General features: G+C 37.1%; 1 protein-coding gene across 1 annotated transcript in view; it reads right to left on the reverse strand.

Moving 5' to 3' along the window:
• Positions 1 to 21,117, reverse strand: part of ITGA8 (integrin subunit alpha 8) — a 128,786-nt gene that overhangs the window by 66,124 nt on the left and 41,545 nt on the right. The window contains exons 14-20 of the mRNA XM_068404603.1: positions 17,451 to 17,496; positions 15,286 to 15,393; positions 7,180 to 7,235; positions 6,535 to 6,689; positions 5,292 to 5,429; positions 4,771 to 4,838; positions 3,633 to 3,780 (exon numbers count right to left, since the gene is read on the reverse strand). Coding sequence (XP_068260704.1) covers positions 3,633 to 3,780; positions 4,771 to 4,838; positions 5,292 to 5,429; positions 6,535 to 6,689; positions 7,180 to 7,235; positions 15,286 to 15,393; positions 17,451 to 17,496 — 719 coding nt within the window. The remainder of the gene's footprint in view (positions 1 to 3,632; positions 3,781 to 4,770; positions 4,839 to 5,291; positions 5,430 to 6,534; positions 6,690 to 7,179; positions 7,236 to 15,285; positions 15,394 to 17,450; positions 17,497 to 21,117) is intronic.

Below are 21,117 nucleotides of genomic sequence, written 5' to 3' on the forward strand. Positions count from 1 at the left end.
ATTCCAGTAACTCCACACCTACTACATATGGACAGTTATTACAAGCCAACGGCTTCCTCGTGACTAGTAAAGCTGTGGTAATTTACTCATTTACCTGGTCTCTGGACCTTCTAAATGTTTCCACAATACAACTAATGAATAACACATCTGATTTCATTCTAAGTCATTGTATTTCATTAACCAGCTTTTGACTGAAGGAAGTTATCAGTATGTGCAAGAATCAAAGAAACTTCAGAATCACATCCTGGACCTCAAACTTTAAGATCACACACATTCACTTGGCTCTCCACTTGCATATGATCATGCACATCTCTGCAAAATGCTCCTCTTTTGATACAGTTGCGCAGTCTATGTACAATATGCTACAGAATCAGGCCTGAGATAACAAGATAATGACAGCTGAGGCAGGTCAAACATTGTATTCCAGAAAGCTGACGGGAAGAGGTAGAAGGCAAGTGAATCTTCAGTTAAGATGTTGACTTTAACACTTCCCAAGTGTAATTCAAATAATATAGTATAACCCAATAAATTGTTCCAAAAAAATCAGGTTGGACAGGAAGCACTTAAGGGATAAATTTGTTTCTCTATTAGATAGAATAAATCCAGAGTAGCCTCATAATAAAGGAGCCTAATATCCTCTATGAGTATAGCTACTTTGAAATTATGAAAGCATAATAGAATGATTTGATTCTCAAGATTTTTCAGTTCCATTGGAAATGTATCAAGTGATTTATTCAGCTCATTACATTTCATTTATTGTGCTCTCAGTCTACCTGTTTTTGCTGGCTCTGTGGTGAATATTATCTCTGCCTTAACACAAGGAATTCTGCAGTTTGGAGAAAAACAGCTACACAGAGGACTGTAAATACTGATGCATCAAAGAGTCAATGAAATCTTTAGATGCAGAGTTTTAAGAGCATGATTGCAACAGGCTCTAACACAAATCCACCTGTCTGCTGAAATTACTCTGTATTGGATAAAGCACATTTCAGGAGCAGTCACACATGCTCCATTGGTAGGGTGTGGTGCAAACACAAAAATAAGAAGTGAAATCCTGGCTCTACTGCAATTGACAGGAAAACGTTAATTTTCATCTATGGTCCACGCCTTGAAGTACCCACAGACCAAGAGACCTTTTTAACATGTACCTCAGTGTTTACTGCATACCAGTGTGATAATTTCTTCTGTGCTCTTGTCAAGTAGTTCAAATTATCACATTTTTTTAAAGCCCTATAGGTTGAATTAATTGAGTCTCTCTTTAATTTATACTCATTTATATTATGACCCCTAAGAATTTGGTCATCCTGGTAACACGAACCTCTGATACCTAGGATTCTGATCACTCAGGAAAAGAACTGAAAAAACCTTGTTTTGAGTGGTCAAATTACTTAATTTGTACATTTAGACAGAATGAATTAAGCTAGAAAACAGAACAGGAAGGATATAAAAGAATGTCTGAGTTTGAAAGTGTGTTTTTCCATTCTAAATTTTCTTTTTAAATTACAAAGATTGTATAATCTTCGTTGTCATGTTCACAGCAGTTTTAGGTGACATATGGCAGTACGGAAAAGCAACTGAATACATACAAGAGCCAACCCCCACCAGCAGTTTAATGCCAGCAAATCTTAGCTTTGTCTTTTTGAAGAAAATTACAATATCAACTTCTTTCACAAATACACTTAGAAGTTATTTTTTTAGTTTATTTAATGGAACCATAATATAATGAAGACCACAGTTTTAAAAAATATACATTTACAGTTTAAAAAGAATAGAAAGAATAAACTTGCTTTCAGTACCATATGTAATCCTTGTGAAAACTGTACCTGCAATGCAGAAGGGAAGACACTAAGAATGATGTAGATAGTAGGACTAATGTTTTGATCCTTCTCAGAAAGAACATAATGACATCTCTTTCAATGGAATAATTACGAAAAGTAAGAGAATATGAAATAAATTATGTGTTGTAGTAAACTAAGTAAATGCGGGAAAAACAAAGGGAATTTTTCTATAAATCCAGAAGGCTTCAGAATTGGACTTGTCAAAAATGTATTTTATCTTCCACAAAATCTGAAGAAAATGAAAAAGTTTCATTATGTTTCCTAGGCTTTTAAAAATGTTTTTTCGAAAGAAAAAGAACATTAACACTCTTTCCCAACCCATTCTAGCTTCTCCCTATTCTTCCAAAGCACCATAATCTCCCACCTCTTTTTTCCTTCCTTTCCTCATGAGTCTACACTGCTTGCACTAAAAAATTTAAATTTTCCTAAAATAATGAACAGCCCTTAGTGATTTCTGTCCAGTCCAAATGATAGATACATGCTAATGCATGCTGTGGGTTTTGGAATAAGCGCCTCCCCTGACATCCTTGGTAATGGGCAAAAGAACAGCAAAAGATTCCTAAAGAGCAACAAAGGAAAAATATAACCAAGTGTAGTATATTAAAGAGAACTTAAGTTTTGTAGATCACAGTCCAAAAAACCAGAGGCTATGCTAAGAGAACAACAGAAATAGACAATAGAAAGAGGCTGGTATCTTTACGTATTTGTTTTGTGTACAAAGATATGCTTCTGAGAAGTGCGTTGCAGAGAATTTCCATATTCTCATCTTTGGTGACATCATTAATTCCTGTCATTTTTTTCAAACTGAGTTAAAAGCCCATTAATAAAGACACTGACAGAAGGAGACTAAGGAAATACCATGTAAGTTACTTTCAACTTCCTTAAAAACATTAGCCTTTAGAAAGGAAATTAACTTGCTTTCTCCCACTCTCACCCTTGAGGCCCTTCTGAACATTCCAGGCACTGACAGAAAAAAGCAAGCTCATGTTGCAACAGCTTGGGAGATTTATGTGCAGATGAGGCAATTCAGACTTGCTGTCCAACAGAGAATACATGAACACTCTGTTTGCAGGATAGTGTTCCGTCTTTGCTCTTAAAAACCAAACAGACCCAAAAAGGAAACTCTATGTTCAGTACAGCTCAGCAGGACTTCAGTCAACATTAGTCCTTCTGTGAACACTGGCACATTTTACATAATAACTGCTTTTCTGGCCTATCCATAAGGTAAAACAATTGACTACAAAGGAAATCAACTTTGTCAGGTTTACACCGCAGTTAATGTTCAGCTATTCTGGATATCAGAGACTGGGATACCCTTAAAAATGGTAAAACACTGGTGTGCTGGGAGCATGAGAGAGAGGTGTCCAAGTGTCTGGGGTTCAGCAGGGCTCATTAACTCTGAGAGCTGGTACCACAAGATCCAAGGCTGGAAGCACTCAGGGCATTCTGCACTATCACTCCCTGCTACTGGTAGGGTTTGCTGGTTCAAAGTCTGAATGATGTGAACACCTCTAGCCCTAGGAGAAATGTGACAGTATTTGTGTGGTATTATAACTAAGTTAATAGCAAGGAGCTGGAACTGAGCTGGCTGAGAATGGTCCTGACCTTTCCATCTTCTGGTGACATCGCTAATCTTTAGCCTGGACTGTGTGAGTAAGAATAGCTGAGAGTCAATGGAATCTCCCTTCCTAAGAGGCACCTCTCTACTTGCTGCTTTCAGATGGTATAGCCTATGTAGGTTACCATTGTTCTCAGTTCTGCTTCATTATTGCTAACATTTTGATGTTCATTTACCTTGTTGTTGCGTTCAACCCCAGTGTAATCTGCTTCAGGTGGAATCTTTATATGTAGCTCAGCTTCATAGGCTCCTTCCCCATCATTCCTTGGATTTATTATGAGCATGACACAGTTTTCTTCTCCAATTATTAGCTGATCTTTGTCTCTATATAGAACATACTACTTGTCAGGAGTTAAAACATGCACAATTACCTATTTACATATGAATAAAGCAGAAGGACATTTTGCTCTCATAGCATCTCTTCTGGAAAATAATCTGTGAACACAGAACAAAGCATTTTCCACAAAAAATGACCCCATGGAAAAGTATGCCACCACCTAGGTAGGAAAGAGGTCAAGAGAAAACACCACCATGAACAATCAAAGTGGACTACCATAGAACTTGAAAGTTAGTTGTATAAAATTGCAGAGCCTGACTACTTTCTAACCAGAAAGAAGTATCTAGTGGAGAAATTACTTGCCACGGGTTTCCCATCAGCATTGTTTTCTGGAGGGCACGAAGGTGGTGGGATTCCAGGTTCTTCCCTCATGCCCGTTGTAAAAGGAACAACGACAGAAGATCTCCTGAGACCTGCAAAAGCACTGTGCCCTTTCCTTTCACAGCTATGTACTGATTTTGACGGCACAGTCAGATAATTGTCAGAGGTTCCCCACTTGTCCTGCTTGGCATATTTCTCCCTCCATAGGAGGAATAGTTGCCAGGTTTTGAAATTCTTTTATTCTGAGATTCATTTACTTCACTGTATGCTGAGTTCAGGAGAATTGTGTCCCAAGTTCAAAGTCACTGTCACACTGAAATAAACAAATCTAAAATCTCCTTTGAACAACAATTTGTATTATCTCTTGGCATTTAGAGAAGTAGAATCACTCTTAACAAACACTTGCAAACTATATTTTCTATGTTAAACATTAAACATCATGAATGTGTCTGACAAAGATACATTTTCAAGTATATGTTTCTCCATTTCTTGGTTTTCTAGATGAAATAGATGTGCAAATTAAAATCTGGAAATCAGGTAAGAATGAGTAGCTATAGCAAACAACAGAACTCTGTTCTACATATTTCATTCTGTTAAAGCAGTTAGAAGTGTCTGGATTGTGTTACATACAGCATCATTTATTTTATTTAACTTACGGCATAGCAGAAAGCTGCAAGTCAGGAATGCACAAGTTGTCCTCTCCGCAGTCAACCAGAATGTAAGCCTGTATTGTTGTACAGTTAGTACATGCTTCAAAGTCCAAATCACTTCATTAAATATCACTAACCTAAATGTCTTAAATATCACTAGCACTGCCCTAGTAAATTAATCTCTTAGTCCTTTCTGTAAGTTCCTTTCCACTTGAGTAGCTGGAGACTATTTAGACTGTCAACTACATCCTTAGCAGAACAATATCATCTTTCAGGCCCTTTCCCACATTAACTTGGCTTACGTATTCTACAATGCAATCAAAACTATGAACACAACAAAGTTTTGGAAATGCTTTAAAGGCCCGCCTGGTTCTATATTTATATTCAATTTACATTTTGAATTAATTAAATCCTTGTTGTGCAATTTCTGGGCATGATATTCTGTTTTAAGGAAGACGACACACATTGTAGTATTTGTAAATGCTTTCATGTTTATATACAGAAAATGTGGCATGCAAAATTCATACCTGTTCTGTTACTGAGCTCTTCTGGTAATAGTTCAGTATTGGCTTCACAGTCAAGCTATCTTCAAAATTGGATTCATCCAAACTATAATTCAAGTTTATATTGATGGGAGATAATTTGTCTCTAAATTCTGTTTCATCCTGTGAGTGACAATCACATAATAAAACCCAATGATTTAATATAATTATTTCAGATTAGTATGGTCTGGCAACAGATTCAGACTTTAGTCTTTATTGAAGGTAAAGATATGGTTCTTTGACAGCTGCTGGCCAAATTCTGGCTGTATGTAATGTTATTAGGAAAGCAAAGTGACTCACCAGTAACTGGAATGCCCAGAACACAGTGCCTCCACAGGCCCACATCTGGAAGAAGCTAACTGAGCTGAGTAGACTCAGAATTTTTTCAAAGCATTAGCCTAAAATGCAGCTGTTTAAAAGAGACGCACAGAACCAACTCCTACCAGCTATTGCTCACCTTTCTTTTGGAATGGAGGGAGTACATGTGTGGATTTGTGGAGGTAATATTGTTGGTTTGTTCCATAACCAAGAATTTATATGGATTAGCATGGTAAAACTCCGCCACCTTTATTGCCTAGATACTTCCTTACATACTGCTTGAGATTCCTCCATTTCACCGCCCACTGCATTTCTAGGACCAGCCTTGGAATCTCCTTCAATAGCATAAGGCAATTCCAGCTGTGAGTTACTAATGACCCTTTCTCCTTCACACTTCCATTACACAGTTTTAATTTTTCTGAAAACATTTAAAAATATCTTAAAAATATTTTATAAATATATGAAATTTAGACCAATATTGCTGGTGACACTCCTTTTAAAATATCTGTTGGAACTGAACTGGCATGACATTTAGCATGTTTAGTTGATTATCCCACTGTGAATACTACAGAGAGAGCAATCTTGCAGTTTTGTATCAGGAGATGCAGTATTTAATCAGAACTTCCAGAAAAGCACAGAATGAATGTATTTGTGCACAGAGGAACTGTACTCTCTTCTTCAAAGGAAGTCTTTATTTTATACTTACACTGACAAAAGATGAGCCAAAGAGTTACATAGGAAATTTTGCCCAGGTAGAAGAATGTTCTGGACATCCAGACAAGGCCTTTCTTATCTCACATTTCTGTAATTTTGGGATCCTTTTCCAGTGGTTCCTTCTTTTATGATTATCTTTAAATCCCTGACCCTACTCAAATGATTATGACAGTCCAAAATATTTTAAACAACTTACTCTAAGATAAACAAGAAAGTCCTGGCAATGAAGCTGTTTCTGTCTTTCTATCACAATGGAGAAGTAATGATGTGACTGATGGTAATCAAAGAAGAGGGTCCTCTTAACAGCTCCTTTCTGTTTCAATGAATCTAATTGCAATTCACCTTTCAGCACTGAAGGATACAAATAAATAAAATATTTATTTAACATGGAAAGAAAAAAATAGTAAACCATTCATTATCTATTATAGTTAATTACTCTAACAAAGTCTTCCAAGTAAAACTAATCCATGCTTTAAGCACCTGTCTGTTTAGTAGCAGACTAGTTTTTGATCCAAAGTATGGAATACATGTAATTTAAGCTTTCTAATTTCATGTATGGAACATATGTGTACAGGACTTCTGTCTCTTTCAGATTTTTTTTTTTAAAACAGAACATGCTCCAACAGGGTACATTCTTGGTTTCATTTGGAAAATGGCTTAAACTGAATCAAAAATCCTTCAACTGAATATTACAAGCTTTGTGTTACATATCTGTATCTTTTTAACTGTATTTTCTTGCCTTAGGAGGATCTCACTCCTATCGTCTTTCAAGGTGTAAGAAAAAAATACATCTGAAATTAAGTGGGCCAGAGTAAATTATAAGAATATAAACATTTCTTACCTATCTCATCTGAAATACTTTGACCTTCAAAGTCTGCGCAGACTCTTACAGTAAAGCTATATATAAAAAAGAAGAAGTAATTATTAGCAGAAAGAGAGCTGACCTGGGAATCAGCAGTTCCCAAGTCATACCTTTCAAGTTTTTCTTTCCTTTTCTTAAAAATATGTTCACTGAGATCTGTATTTAGCTACCTAAGACATTCCTTATCTAAGTTAGCAAGTCTCCTAGGCTCCACTAATTATCAAAGAAGACAGGGTCTGAATGTCTTCCTGGGAAAGATATGGAGAAGAGTCTCTATTCCTACTAATTCTTGAGACAGCCTACAGAGATCATCCTTCTAATACTATTGGCAAAGTTGGGTTCCTTACGTTGAGCTTCAGCAAATCACCTTTGCATGAGGCTGTCCGCAGAAGTCCTTTCTGGTTCTTCATGGTCAAATAAGAAAAATCCTTGAGCATGTAGTCAACACCCAAGCTGTTTTCTAGCAAATCAAAATACACTGGATGATTTCCATTGGCATTGCTATGAGACTTTCATGATTTCAAGAGGCTATAATTCATTCCAAACATACCAACTGATTTGTTCAATTTTTGTTGCACAAGACTAACCAGAATGTATTGTATTTAATTTCCTAAATTTTGCAGAAGTTGGCAGGTACATGACCTAAATCAAAGCATAGAGAAACTAGTTATTCATGTTCATTATTTAGTATGCTAATGCAACACATTCTACACAATGCAGCACATTATAAGTTATTTCTTTTAATTTGCTTGTTCATAGTCTATAGCAAGCTTTTTTGAGCCTAGCAGTATTCACATTACAATTGTAACTGTATCATACAACCATCACCTTAGCCATAATTAGTTATTTCTCATAATAAACATTTACTTCCACTTCTCTGTAAGACAGGCAATAGATTGGCAGTTATGCTCAACAACTGACAGGAGAAGTCGTTTATAGTTTTATTGGCTGATACCTTCTAACAGGACTTACTATAAAAATTAATTTTAAAACCCTAGAAATTATAAATGCTTACAGAAAAGTTTCTCTTTGTAAGGAATCTGTGCAAGTTATAGAAATATTTAACTGAATCACATTTTAAAAAAACTTTCACAGATTACTCTGGATGGCTAGGGAAACAGTTATAATGATGCTTGTTGATGCTATTAGCAGGGTGTACTTCCCTGATGAGTAACAAAACAAGAAACCTGTTGCTGGAAAGATGCTCTTGATGTTTGATTTCTGCTGTCACACTCCACAAGGACTTAGTTCTCTACACCATTATTCCCAAAGAAGTCCCATATAATGTAACAAAATTGCTCAGGTGAAAGTTTTGGGGCTTCCTAAAACTTGCAAGTGTCCCTGGTTACCGATCATTCTTACAGAATTTTTGCATGGGTTTAGAAAATGTTTTATTTTGTATATGGAAGACTCAGCTAAACCTGGACTGTAGCTCAGCACTGGAAGATGTGAAATCAGCTTGGGTTAAATAAAAACATATTTGAATCAGCCATTGCTCTTAATCTCCTCACTACTGTTATACTATATACTAACTTCTCCATGCAGTGAATTCAAAACCAGTAATATAACCTTTAAAATAACCTGTAATCACATTCTAATTGCATGTTTGCTTCCTCTGACAAATGTAATGAAACTGTGCCACATCTGGGATTCATGTAACTCTCATGACCTTATTAAACACTCTCCTCTTGGGCATAAAAAATTGCCTTATGCCATTAAACTCCACTTAACTGTAGTCTTCAACTGCCATTACGAGTGTTGATTCATATTGCATGCAGAAATTGCAAATTCAGTCATATTCCTACTTCTTTATAATTATGAGATAACAGATGAAGAATCAATTATTTCCTAATACACAAGGACAAGAACAACAAAAATTAGAAAAGCTTGTGTAATTGCACAAATGCAATTTACACATAGAATAGTTTGGGCTGGAAGGGACCTTTAAAGGTCATCTAGTCCAACCCCCCTGCAATGAGCAGGGACATCTTCAACTAGATCAAAGTCCCATCCAAACTGACCTTGAACGCTTCCAGGGATGGGGCATCTACCAGCTCTCTGGGCAACCTGTTCCAGTGTTTCACCACCCTCATTGTAAGAAATTTCTTCCTTATATCTAGTCTGAATCTACCTTCTTTCAGTTTAAAACCATTACCCCTTGTCCTATCACAACAGGCCCTGCTAGAAAGTTTGTCCCCATATTTCTTATAAGCCCTCTTTAAGTACTGAGAGGCTGCAATAAGGTCTCCCTGGCACCTTCTCTTCTCTAGGCAGAACAACCCCAACTCTCTCAGCCTTTCTTCATAGGAAAGGCGCTCCATCCCTCTGATCATTTTTGTGGCCCTCCTCTGGACCCGCTCCATCAGGTCCATATCTTTCCTGTGCTGAGGACTCCAGAGCTGGATGCAGTACTGCAGGTGGGGTCTCACCAGAGCAGAGTAGAGGGGCAGAATCACCTCCCTCGACCTGCTGGCCATGCTCCTCTTGGTGCAGCCCAGGATACGGTTGGCTTTCTGGGCTGTGAGTGCACATTGTTGGCTCATGTCCAGCTTTTCATCCACCAGTACCCCCAATTCCTTCTCCTCAGGGCTGCTCTCCATCCCTTCATCCCCCAGCCTATATTGATACCGGGGATCGCCCTGACCCAGGTGCAGGACCTTGCACTTGGCCTTGTTGAACCTCATGAGGTTCACATGGGCTCACTTCTCGAGCTCACCCAGGTCCCTCTGGATGGCACCCCATCTCAAGTCATGTCAACTGCACCACTCAGCTTGGTGTCGTCTGCAAACTTGACATTAAAAATCCAGCCTGAAATGCTTGACTCGTTAAACAGCACAATTTCAGTGTATGCTTAATTTACTGTAATGAATAGAATAATTCATCATACTAATTTGATAACCAAAGTCATGTTCTTAAGTATTACTGTAAGAGCCAAGATTTAATCCTTCCACTCCAGGAAGAGCATGTCAAAAAGGGAATGGCAGTGCAAAAAAAGCAAAAAAATTTGGAGTTTATTAGTCTTCCAGCCTCTGGGCATGCGAGAGGTAAAACTATGGGTTTAGTAGAATTGTGCTGCACGTTTGTGATTTTATGGCTATTTAGTTCAGAATAGTTCTAAAGACATCACAGATTTCGATCACAAACCCAGACAAACTGAGATATGCTCATCACTTCAACAAGAAGATGCTGTGGAGATGTTGAGGGATGCTTTAGCAGTGAGAAGAAAAGCAGAGGAAAAGACAGACCACAAAAAAGGACAGGAGTCTAAAGGATTTATGAGATTTAAGATCTGACTCCTAGGCACAGTAAGAAATACAATAGCTGAGCTTTCAAGCTTGCTTGTAGGAGCAATCAACCAAACAAGACAATTAACAATCAAAGGAAGAAAACCTCAGCAGATAAGAAACAACTGAGAAACAGTCCATCATTCTAAAGCATATGAACTTTTATATGCTCTCAATCTTGCCTCTCTAAAGAGATCCCCACACTGCATTTATTCTGCAGTGTCTGTCATCACCACAAGCTTACTGTGTGAATAGTATTTGACAGTAGCTACAAAATAGAGGGAAAGCCTTAAAACTGAACACACTAGCTTTTCCTGTTAACCTTGGGGCAACAAATCAGTTTGTTTGAAATAATTTTATGTTCTCCCGGTAGACAGAAACATTTTTAATATTATTAGAACAAGAAGTTTAAAAATATTCCTCTTTCTTCAAAACTACTCATGGCATAGATGGGTGTAGTCTCTTTAGAAGTCAAATCAAATTACCTAATATTACTCAAAATGGTTAATCCTTAGAAAATCAAAAAATCAGTTACCCCCAAATAATGTTTTCTGGACTGAAGTTTGTACCAGAAAGAATTTATTTTGGTCTGGCTATTCTAGTAGATGAAAAAAATACAAAACTTACTTCAGGAAGTGAAAAGCAAGGAATTACCAGATCCTACCAGACATAATTTGTCATTGTTGACAATTTCTTTAGTGCACAGAATTGCACAAGGAGACGAAGAATGGATAATGCCTTAGCAGAAAGGCACTTTAAGCTTGGATGTTATGGACTTCCATGCTGTGTAGAGGCTGATACCCAACATGTAAGGTCACAAACCTCTACAGAACAGCAGAAGCTGTTGCTGTCTACTGATGAATGACCTTTAAACAAATTGTTTCCTCTTTGAAGAATAATACGTAAAAGCAAGTAAATACACTTCTATTTTGATACTCTGATACTTGGCCTGCTTTTCGATTTTGCTATGCCAAAGCCTAACCCAGTGACCCACAATGACCAAACAGAGCTTTAATGCTGAAGGCTTTCCATGGCTAGGCTACAACACGTGGCCAGGCTGTGGTAACACAAGGGCTGCTAGATAACTCAAATGACTGTCTTTTGGATGTCTTTAGAGATACTAAAACTAATACCATCAAATTACCCAGCTGCATTCCTGGCACAGTAGAGGTTCTGCAACACAACCATAGGCTTCCTCAGTAGCAACTGTCACCACCTGCCTACTTCCCTCCCATTAGCCCCTGATGTGTGAGGTATGCATCTTCTGACTCTTGGCCATATGACTTTGCTATCATCTGACTCACGGAGTCAGGCTTGCCAACACTCTATGGCAAATCTCACACAAATTCATTTCAACAAAGTACAAAGGCCCTTAGCTTCATACCCATGGGGCATTGATCTCACCCAGTTTCAAATTAAGTCAATGGGAAAGTAAAATACTAACAGTAGAAAGGAGCAAAATCAGAAAAATAGTCCAAATATTATGCAGTTAGGAAGGGCTGAAACATGATTATTTTTGTCTTTTATATTTTTGGTAGGAATTTTGCATTCAGCTTTTTTTGAAGTGTATGTAGAAAAGTTTCATTTACTGAATCTAGCTGACTCAAGATTATAAATATTTTATTCCTGTTTTAATAATATCACATTTGGAGGTAAAAGAATGATAAAATCTTTCAAATTATTTCTTGATAGTAGGAACTTGAGGATCAGAAACTTTAAGCAGTTTGCCTCTGGTTTAGTGGTCTTACAGAAGATGGATAGCTGGGTTCCCTGAAGAAGGAAGGCACATCTCAGATTAGACATCCAAACGCGAAAAGCACTAACAAATAAAAAAAAATATATTCTGCATATTGACTTTTTATTATGATTGAACACTTCCGTGCTACTTAACTTTTGGTAAGTCAGGTAATTTCTCTGACCTCTTGCTCCTCTGCCAAATGGAAGTAACAATATTTGCACACTACTTTAAATTAGTGAGAGGTGGACTAAATAAAATTTTCAGTTACAATTTAAGCACAAAGTAGCAACAAAGTAGATAGTAGATAATCAGATCTCAAATGGTAATAAAAATACCAATGCAGAGATAAATTAGACCTCTTGATAGCTGGACCCCAGTCTTGGATTTAATAAATAATATGATGTGGAAACAGCTTTTGAAAAATGTAAATGTTTGATTTATTTACCCCTTTTTACAGAAATTAGCCTGCAACTTTCACAAAGTCTTTTTACATTTTCTTTAATAGCTTCAAAGTTGCAGAATTTGTTCCAAATTTGTTAGTTGTGTGAAATCAGAAATAGCCATGTTTCAAACATAGCAGAGAAAGAACTATATGTTTCTAGTTCAGGATAATTCTCTTAGGGCTGTGCATAAAAATGACTTTTTGCGCATGTTTCCTCTCTGCTTCAGCTTTTGAACTTATATCACAGCAAAAATAATATTTTCCTAATACTTGAAAATGTACAATAATCCACATTATTCATACACACACACACTTCCTGAAACTTTTCTGGTAGGAGGTTTCCTTTCATTCTAATTTTGCAGTGTCAGTTGGTAGACATTTTATACAAATTGTACAGCTGGCTAAGAGATACAGAAATCTATCCCATGGGACTGAGGGATTCTTTGCCTGTTGGAGTTTCCCTACTAATTGCTTTCATATGTACAATGCAAGCCTGTATCAACTAAAGAGAAAAATTATGGCATGGAAAATAGCAGCTGCTCTTCAGTCAGTTTGTAATACGAACTAAATCTTTAGGGAAGAGTATTTTAGAATAAAGCAGACAGAAATGAAATTATGCTCCTATTAAAACTCTCGTAGACATGAACCAAACATCTTCTAGCTTACTGTAAAATAAAAATGAAAAAGTAATGAAAAACTACATGTTAAAGGAGCATACTTTGTTTTATTTCCCTTTTTAAGAAAATATCTCACAGCAGGAATACTTTTTTAACAGAGGTGTTTTTATTTATTTCTCTTGTGTAAAAAACCACCTTTTTTCTTTCAGGACACTGTCAGTAAACGTTATGGTTTTGAAATCTTTTCCATTACGGCATAAAGCATTCTTAAAAAGTCTTCAAAACTGAAGTTCTGAAAAAACATAATTTGGATCAATGAACATGCTTCAGCCCAATGTCGATACTGTAAATTCTCTATTACATCAACTATTAAAACAAAAGGTGCTTGAATCAAAAAATCAGGACAGATCTTGATCTGGATCCTATTCCAGAAAGGGCAAAGCTCTTTAAAGTTCCAGGACTGCATAGTTCTACTGAGCGCATTCTACATTGCTCTGTAGATGGGTGATTTTCTACACAGGATGTAGAAGTGAGGAACACTACGATAAATATGAGAAGTCTCACAAAATGTAAAAGAATAGAGCAAAAACGAAAATCTCTTGACAGCCCCAATACCAGATTTTCACAATCAGCAGATTTAGAAACTTCCTCAGTCACAAATTGCATCAAGTACATTGAAAGCCCATACATTTAGTGGTTTAAGTGTATCAGAGTTCAGTTCCTTTATGACTCTTAAATGAACTGCTTCTGGTTATGATTATTTTTTATGGTTCATATTTACCAATTTGTTCTAAAAACTCTTTTGCTAACTCTTACATTGGAGATTATTTTAAAAACTCATCTCCTATAAAGAATGTCTGCAGCATGGGGAACCCCGCTGACCACCTCTAATTTAAAAGCAGTGCAAAATTTCTGCAGTCACCTTATCTTCTGGAGTCCTCCTTTACACCTTTATATTCTTTTCATCCAGCCCATGTCCTGGCAGGCTTTCTGCCTCTAATATATTTAAATAAAACAATATGACTAATTTTTATGTCTTAGAAATCTTTTCCTCAAGTCTCTCTGGCAGGACTTACTTGTATTTTACATTCAACTCACACCTGTTTATGCTATATTTTGTTTTTAGTTTCCTCATTTGTTATGATTTCCACTTTTAAACAGTATCTTATGTATTTGTAATAGCCTCTTTTATCAACTGTTCCTGGGGTCCTTTCTAAGTCACTTTTTTTCTAGTGCAGTAAACGTGCCTTTATGTGGTATTATGTGCTATTAGACAGCCTCCAACTGTCCCGCAAGCATTTTATATTTGTAACTGATCTTAAATTGTTTTAATTAGCTTAAAGTTTTTGATTGTACTTTTTCATTTCAAAGTTAAATGCTACTGTGGTGGAGGGTTTCTCTTTTAAAGATATATGCAACATTGTCCTGTATGACACACTATAAAAAGTTTTCCTCTGACCAATGGCAGCCAGAAACAACATCCTATGAACTGCTTTCAGGATGGCCAGCCAGGTATCTTCTCTGTTCAACAAAGGAGTGACCTCTCTCTCTCTCTCTAACAAAAAATGAAGGGCAATGGCAGGCCCACCAGCTCTTTGCATCACTTTCGCTGTTACATTTTCTCAACAAAGATGTACGTTTTGACAGATCAGTGTTTCTGTGTTTTGCCTGTCTTAGCTGTTTCATGTTTCATTCATCCAAATACTGCATATGAATTTACAGCTTGATCCCAGGAGGCACTGCGCATCCTCCTATGCAGAAGGAGACTCAGCATATCAAAGGACTCAACTTTTAGCTACTTAATTTTGAGAATCCGTGAAGTACTGGAAGATATCAAAAAGAACTCTGTTCTACATAGTTTTTTTTTTGTTGTGCTCATAGCCTGTTTGAACATTTTTTTTTGAACTTTGAACATGTTCAAGAAAAAGCTGCAAGAAAAATTAGGAATAGGGAGTTATTTGAGAAAGAGGATGAGGACCTTTTTTTGTCTAATCATGAACTTACCAGGCCACCAAAAGCTGAGAACCAGGGAGCTGACAAGTTTTATTGTCTGGATTCACAATCATGGGGTTCAGAATGAGCTGAGCATTCACTGTCACAACAGGTCTGGCTCTGAGGGACAGAAATAAGGTTCACCGCATGCAGAAGGAGCACATTAGTACCTAAGTTGCAGCAGAGAAAACACTTAACTGAGATGGCCACAAAGAAGCTGGAAATGTAGGGTTACTTGGGAGAAAACACTTTTATAATGCTGCTCCTACCCAAATGAACTTTTTTTTTTTTTTTTGGTCAGAAACTGTGATACCTCCTACTACGACACTTTGAAAGTCTTCACAAAAAAATCACAGGTTAATAGCATCACTGAAACAGTATCCTACAGTTAACAAAAGCTGTGTCCTGGGACTGAGGCACATCAGATGCATTTCATCACATTGGGTTTTCACAAAGGGACAGAGTCTGCCTTTTGGGATTTACAGCAGTCCTTTGGCCATTATTTTATACTGTTGGATTTGTTTTATACTGTCTCCATTAACAGTGACATACTCAGACTTGCTATCTCTGTTTAAGATTCTTAAAAAAATGAACATAATTTGGTTAAAGTAGAAGTTGATCTAGAATATCTTGAGCCAATAATAAAGTAAACTCTGTCTGACATGTCTGGAGACAATTGACGTTGGAAACCAGGAATAATCATCACAAAATTCTGCTGAGTATGTGACTATATAGCTGTGGTGATGGGAACCATCCCTCTGAATAACAATCTCTAAACAAGTAATGAGATAATCTACAATTGAGAGCAACCGAGAAGACAAATGAAAACAAGAAAGGGTCTAAATTCTGTTTGTTTAAGACAGCAGTACTATTTTACACTAAGTTACATAATTCTGGCAAACCAGCTTATTACAAAATTACTTTCATCATATTTTAATCCACAGCTGAGCTTTTATGATTACTGCTCTATATTACTTCAGCAAGACATTAAAAAATAAAATTACTTTCTTCATTTTTGTGCAACAGGGAAAAAGTTTTTTCTGGCAAATTTCAGTTAATAAAATTCTGTTTCTCCAACGTGTCAAGTTGCATATTTGATACACTCTGGCCAGGAAATGGAAAGATTGAGAGCCTCCTGCTATTCACTTTATTAAATTAAATAGAACACATTTTTTATTGCTATCTAAAATACACACTCTATCTAATTTTCCAGTGTTTCACATCCTGTGCAGTCATTCATGCCACTGAAAAGTGATGCATTGCAAAGTATTTGCATGATTCTTAAACAGGGTAGTAGGAAAATCAGGTCTACTCACTGTACCTACAGTGTTAGCTAAAATGAGCAAACATTCCTGTTTTACAAAATTCTTATGCTTTGATAAACATTCATTTGGGAAGCAGAATATGACTTCTCAGTCAGGTACTGTTGGGAATACAGATAACAAGAAGAAAGACAGGAATCAAGAAATATGACCACATTGTTACAGCAATGGATGGAGAATATTTAAATGCAAAGAACTGTTGGCATGGCTGGAGTAAGAAGGCAGCAGCAGATTTTTGTTTATGTGTTTGGTAGTTTTGATTTATACCTCTAATCAAACAGTGCATTTAGTGAAAATCCATAGTCAGCAACAACTGTGATTTGTAAAATGAGGTCTTGTACATTTTTTCTGAACTGAAGATAAAAGCAGCAGTCTTTATTTTCAATGAATAGTTCACGTCTTAACGTACATGACCTCTGAAGAATCAGAGTCACTTGAAAATTTCTTACTAGTACCATTCTCCCAGGAAAGAAATTAATTTTCAATGTTATGCTTTTATAATTTCTCTCTGATGAGCTGTAGGAAGAACTTTTTAACTGTATAGGAATGTGTGTGACATTGCTTCAAAGGTAGAAAAGATAACATTTTCTCTTCTTGTCTTATTTAAAAATAACTGAGGAGACAAACATTCTAGAAGCTTCTTGAGCTAAGATTAAGCATGGAAATTTTCATTGAAAATGACAAGTTTTGAGCATGGGAAAAAAGCATTTGTTTCTCACAAGATGCTTAATTTATCAATTGTAATGAGCATCTTTTACACATTGCACCAGGGAAACACAGGAATGTGAAATATTTTTATTTGCAGATCTCCCACCAAAGACGTAAAATAAAAAATCCATTGTATTTACCACGTACCTGTAAACAACTGCTTTTCCAGCTCCAAATGCACCTACAATTAAATCTGGAAAAACAAAACAGCTTCAGAAGAACTATATAGAAGCCTCTCATACTTTTTTTTTTGCAGCCTAAATTAGATTATTTATATTAAAAATGCAGTAACATAAAACAAATGTTCCTTTCTAAGTAATTTTTTCAACAGTGTACCTGAAAGAAAATATTTCACATTGTCAGAGATGGGCTCATAAATGTCTTGGTTGTATCCAGTAAGTGCCAATCTATTTAACACAAGGTCACCCATGCCACAATCTCGCTTCTCTCCAACTTGTATTAAGGGTGAGAAAGGATGCCATTAACCCCTATACATTTTATTCCAAACCATTAATTGACTATTACACAAAGAGATGCAAGCCACTTTGTCATGACTCTCATATAGGTCATGTTGAAAATTTATGGCGATCCTTCCTGACAATCCTTCCCATCCTGCTTTGTGTTTTAAGTAATTTGTTCATTAATTTAAGCATTAAATCTCTGTGTACATAAATACAACACACAGGTGATAGCATGGCTGATTTCATAGTTTCTAATGTTTTCAGCATTGTAGCAGCATGTGCTAAGGCTTACAATAGTTATCCCTCTAAGGCCACCTTTTCCCCATCAGTCACCACTTAGAACTGGTGGAGGCAACAGCACAAGCCCTACACCGGGCCTTGGGCACATCTTTGTTACTGGACTGGGAATCTACAGGCCCAAATATTTCCTCTTTTTGCCTGCAGTCCCCACAAAGGGCTCTCTGGAAAGATCCACACTGGCTTGCTGGACCACTCCGGCCTGCTGGAGAAAAGCTGGAGCCCAGCAGTGAGGAAAAAAAGATCAGCTTTCCTGCTGCCTCTAGCTGGAGCACAGTTCAAGAAAAGGAGAGCTTTGTTCCATTTCCAAAGCCCCTAGAGTCCATCTGGGCACCCCTTTCACTCCACTGTTGTTATTATAAGATTTGATTTACACATGTCCAATTCAGTAGACTGAGTCTTAAAACAGACCTTGCAGTGGTACAGACTGGCAACCTAAATTGATCTAAATGAGTTAATTAAACCAGTACTCAGGGTTGTAAACAAACCCTTACTTGCTTCTTCCATAGTTTGAGCACTGGTTTGCTTAAGAAGCCCTGAAGTCATCAAGCAAGATGCAAATACAAAGCTTTGATGCTAATTAGCTGGGTGGGTTTGGGCTGGGTCTGGCAGTGTGTTTCCTAGCACTGTGTCTGCTTTTCAGATAGTCAGTATTTCACAAGTTTAAAAGTACTCCACATGGGCAACAGCCTGTCCTACAATGAATTCCATTGAACAATGTCCTAATAGGAGCAGGCATGGACAGTTTATGGGTCTGATCCTCTTTTTGTACAACATTTACATTTTTCTACTTCCATTGGCCTAGAGAAATACGCTTCAGGGTCAGGAACACTTAAAATAGCAGAAGAAAATGAGTGTTGTTTCCATCTCCTTTTTAGGACATTTATGAGTCCTTTTCATTAGCAGCTTTTATAGACAACTTGCACACAGTACCAAGACCTAAAGATATTTTCTTCTTAAATAAACAACTGATTGAGACACGGGCATCACCATAAATGCTACACAACGCACATGGCAGAACTTTCCCTGGCAGCTCCCTGATAGCAGCACCCATGGTAACCCCAAAATATTCAATATTCTTATGGGTTTTTTTGGTTGTGTGTTTGGGTTTTTTCTGTTTTATTTTTTTTAAAAAAAAGGAAAAGGAAACATTATGTTATGAACAGAAAGTGAAAGACAAGAAGGAAGGGGTTTCTGTGCTGTTGTTCCCAACTGGACACTCTTTATGAATTCTGAAACAGACTTAACTTAGGATATATACTGTTTCATACTAGACTTGGTAACTCAAAAGGTTTCAGTATGGGGCTATGTTATGGCAGAGACAAAATATCCAAGACTTATCCAAGACCAGTTCCTGCTCTTGTGATGATTTCATAATTTGATCTTTCATTGAAAACTAAAGCACTCCAACCCTTCATGGGCACAAGGGAAAGCCTGAACACACAACTTGAGTAAGCCTAATAAAAGGTAGCCAATTTGAAACCGAAGGTAAAATGAATGAGTCTGTCAGATACAGTTAGCCTCATTAGTATGAGTGAGCTCTTAATTTCAGTATCTACAGCTGTGTAGACTTAGGTCTCCACTATCTGGGCATCCCCACCTTAATATCAAAGGGGATTTTGTACATCTGCTTAATAGTTAAATCCTGATTTCTTTGCGACAGAGCACAGCTTATTTGAAGACAGAGTAATGGGTCTAGAGCAGCAAGAGCAGGCCCCAGCCACCAAAAGACTGGTTTTCCATGAGCAGCCTTTCCATATGGCCACCTCAGCCAGGTTTGGAGACACAGCAAAACAGATGAGGACATCCAGTCACGGCACCATCACAAAGGCCTATTTGAGCATACTCTAAGGGCAGCCAAGATTATGCTCATCCTGCTCTTGTTTGGAAGCTTTAACTTTTTCCCTGACATGTCCTTTATTCTCTGGTCTAAGCCATGTTTATTCTTGACTCAAAGAGCTTGAATGACTGAAACTACTCAGTAGGAAAAGTGGACTTAAGAATGAATATGCAAACAAAAAAAACATACTTATACCCAGTAGTGACATCTATGCTCTAATATAAGGACCAAGTCATTATATATTCAAGCAGAGTATTCACTGGAAGACCCATTAACGATTTTGCTTTGCTTCTACTTGTTCTGTTACAGAGCAGTAGTTTTATTCTTCTTTCTTTCATTGCCTTGTGGGGTGCAACTCCTATACCCATCATTGGAAAAAACATTTTTGACATTGATATGAATCCATGAGATTTGAATATACATCCAATCAGAGCACTTTTATAAGCAGAAGTTTTGAATTTGTTGTGTGTTCTGCAGAAGAAAAGTTACTAATCATTTCTATGAAAAAATGCATGTCTAAATTATCTGAAGTTTGGCAACTTTCCCCCCTAAAAATAGAAGTTGTCTTTATTCATTGCTTGTTAATGCTACACATGCAATGTCACTGATGCAAAGGTCACTAGCTGAAAAATAAGGGTTTAACAAGCAATTTGGAATTACATAGCAAAAAAAGCCAGCTTAACTACTTATAACCCTTCCAAACAGAGCCTGAAGAAAAGCGTACAAAAACATTTGCTTCTTTGCATTTGTGAGGGGTTTTTTTCAAGCCCAGATTAAAATGTGTATAAATAAAGAGACAGAGAAAGAGAGAGAAGTTATCAGAACCACAAAATCTCCTTCACTCCTCCTTTTCTCATATTTCCTGTTTTCAGGAGGATGAGGGACCTCATAGATTCAAGTAAATGACCACTTTGCCTATGTCATCTCATTGAGAAGATCCTTTATCAGTTGCTACCCTTCAGAGAAACCGAGATCTGTAAGGACAGGCCGGTGGCAGCAGCCGTGCACTTCTGCCTCATCGCTGTAGTGGAATAAATGAGCTGAGGGGTCACAACCACACTGCAAAAACTAAGAAAACAAGCACGGAGTGACTCCAAAGGAATTTTCAACTTGCATTTCAACACAGCTTGAGGGTTGTATGCACTAAAATCCCAACTGGTGGAGTTCACAGAGCTTAATCCTGAAACAAGTGTCTTTGGCATGTACTTAACTGAAG

The sequence above is a fragment of the Nyctibius grandis genome, chromosome 7 (assembly GCF_013368605.1).
Source record: "Nyctibius grandis isolate bNycGra1 chromosome 7, bNycGra1.pri, whole genome shotgun sequence".
Classification (NCBI taxonomy): domain Eukaryota; kingdom Metazoa; phylum Chordata; class Aves; order Nyctibiiformes; family Nyctibiidae; genus Nyctibius; species Nyctibius grandis.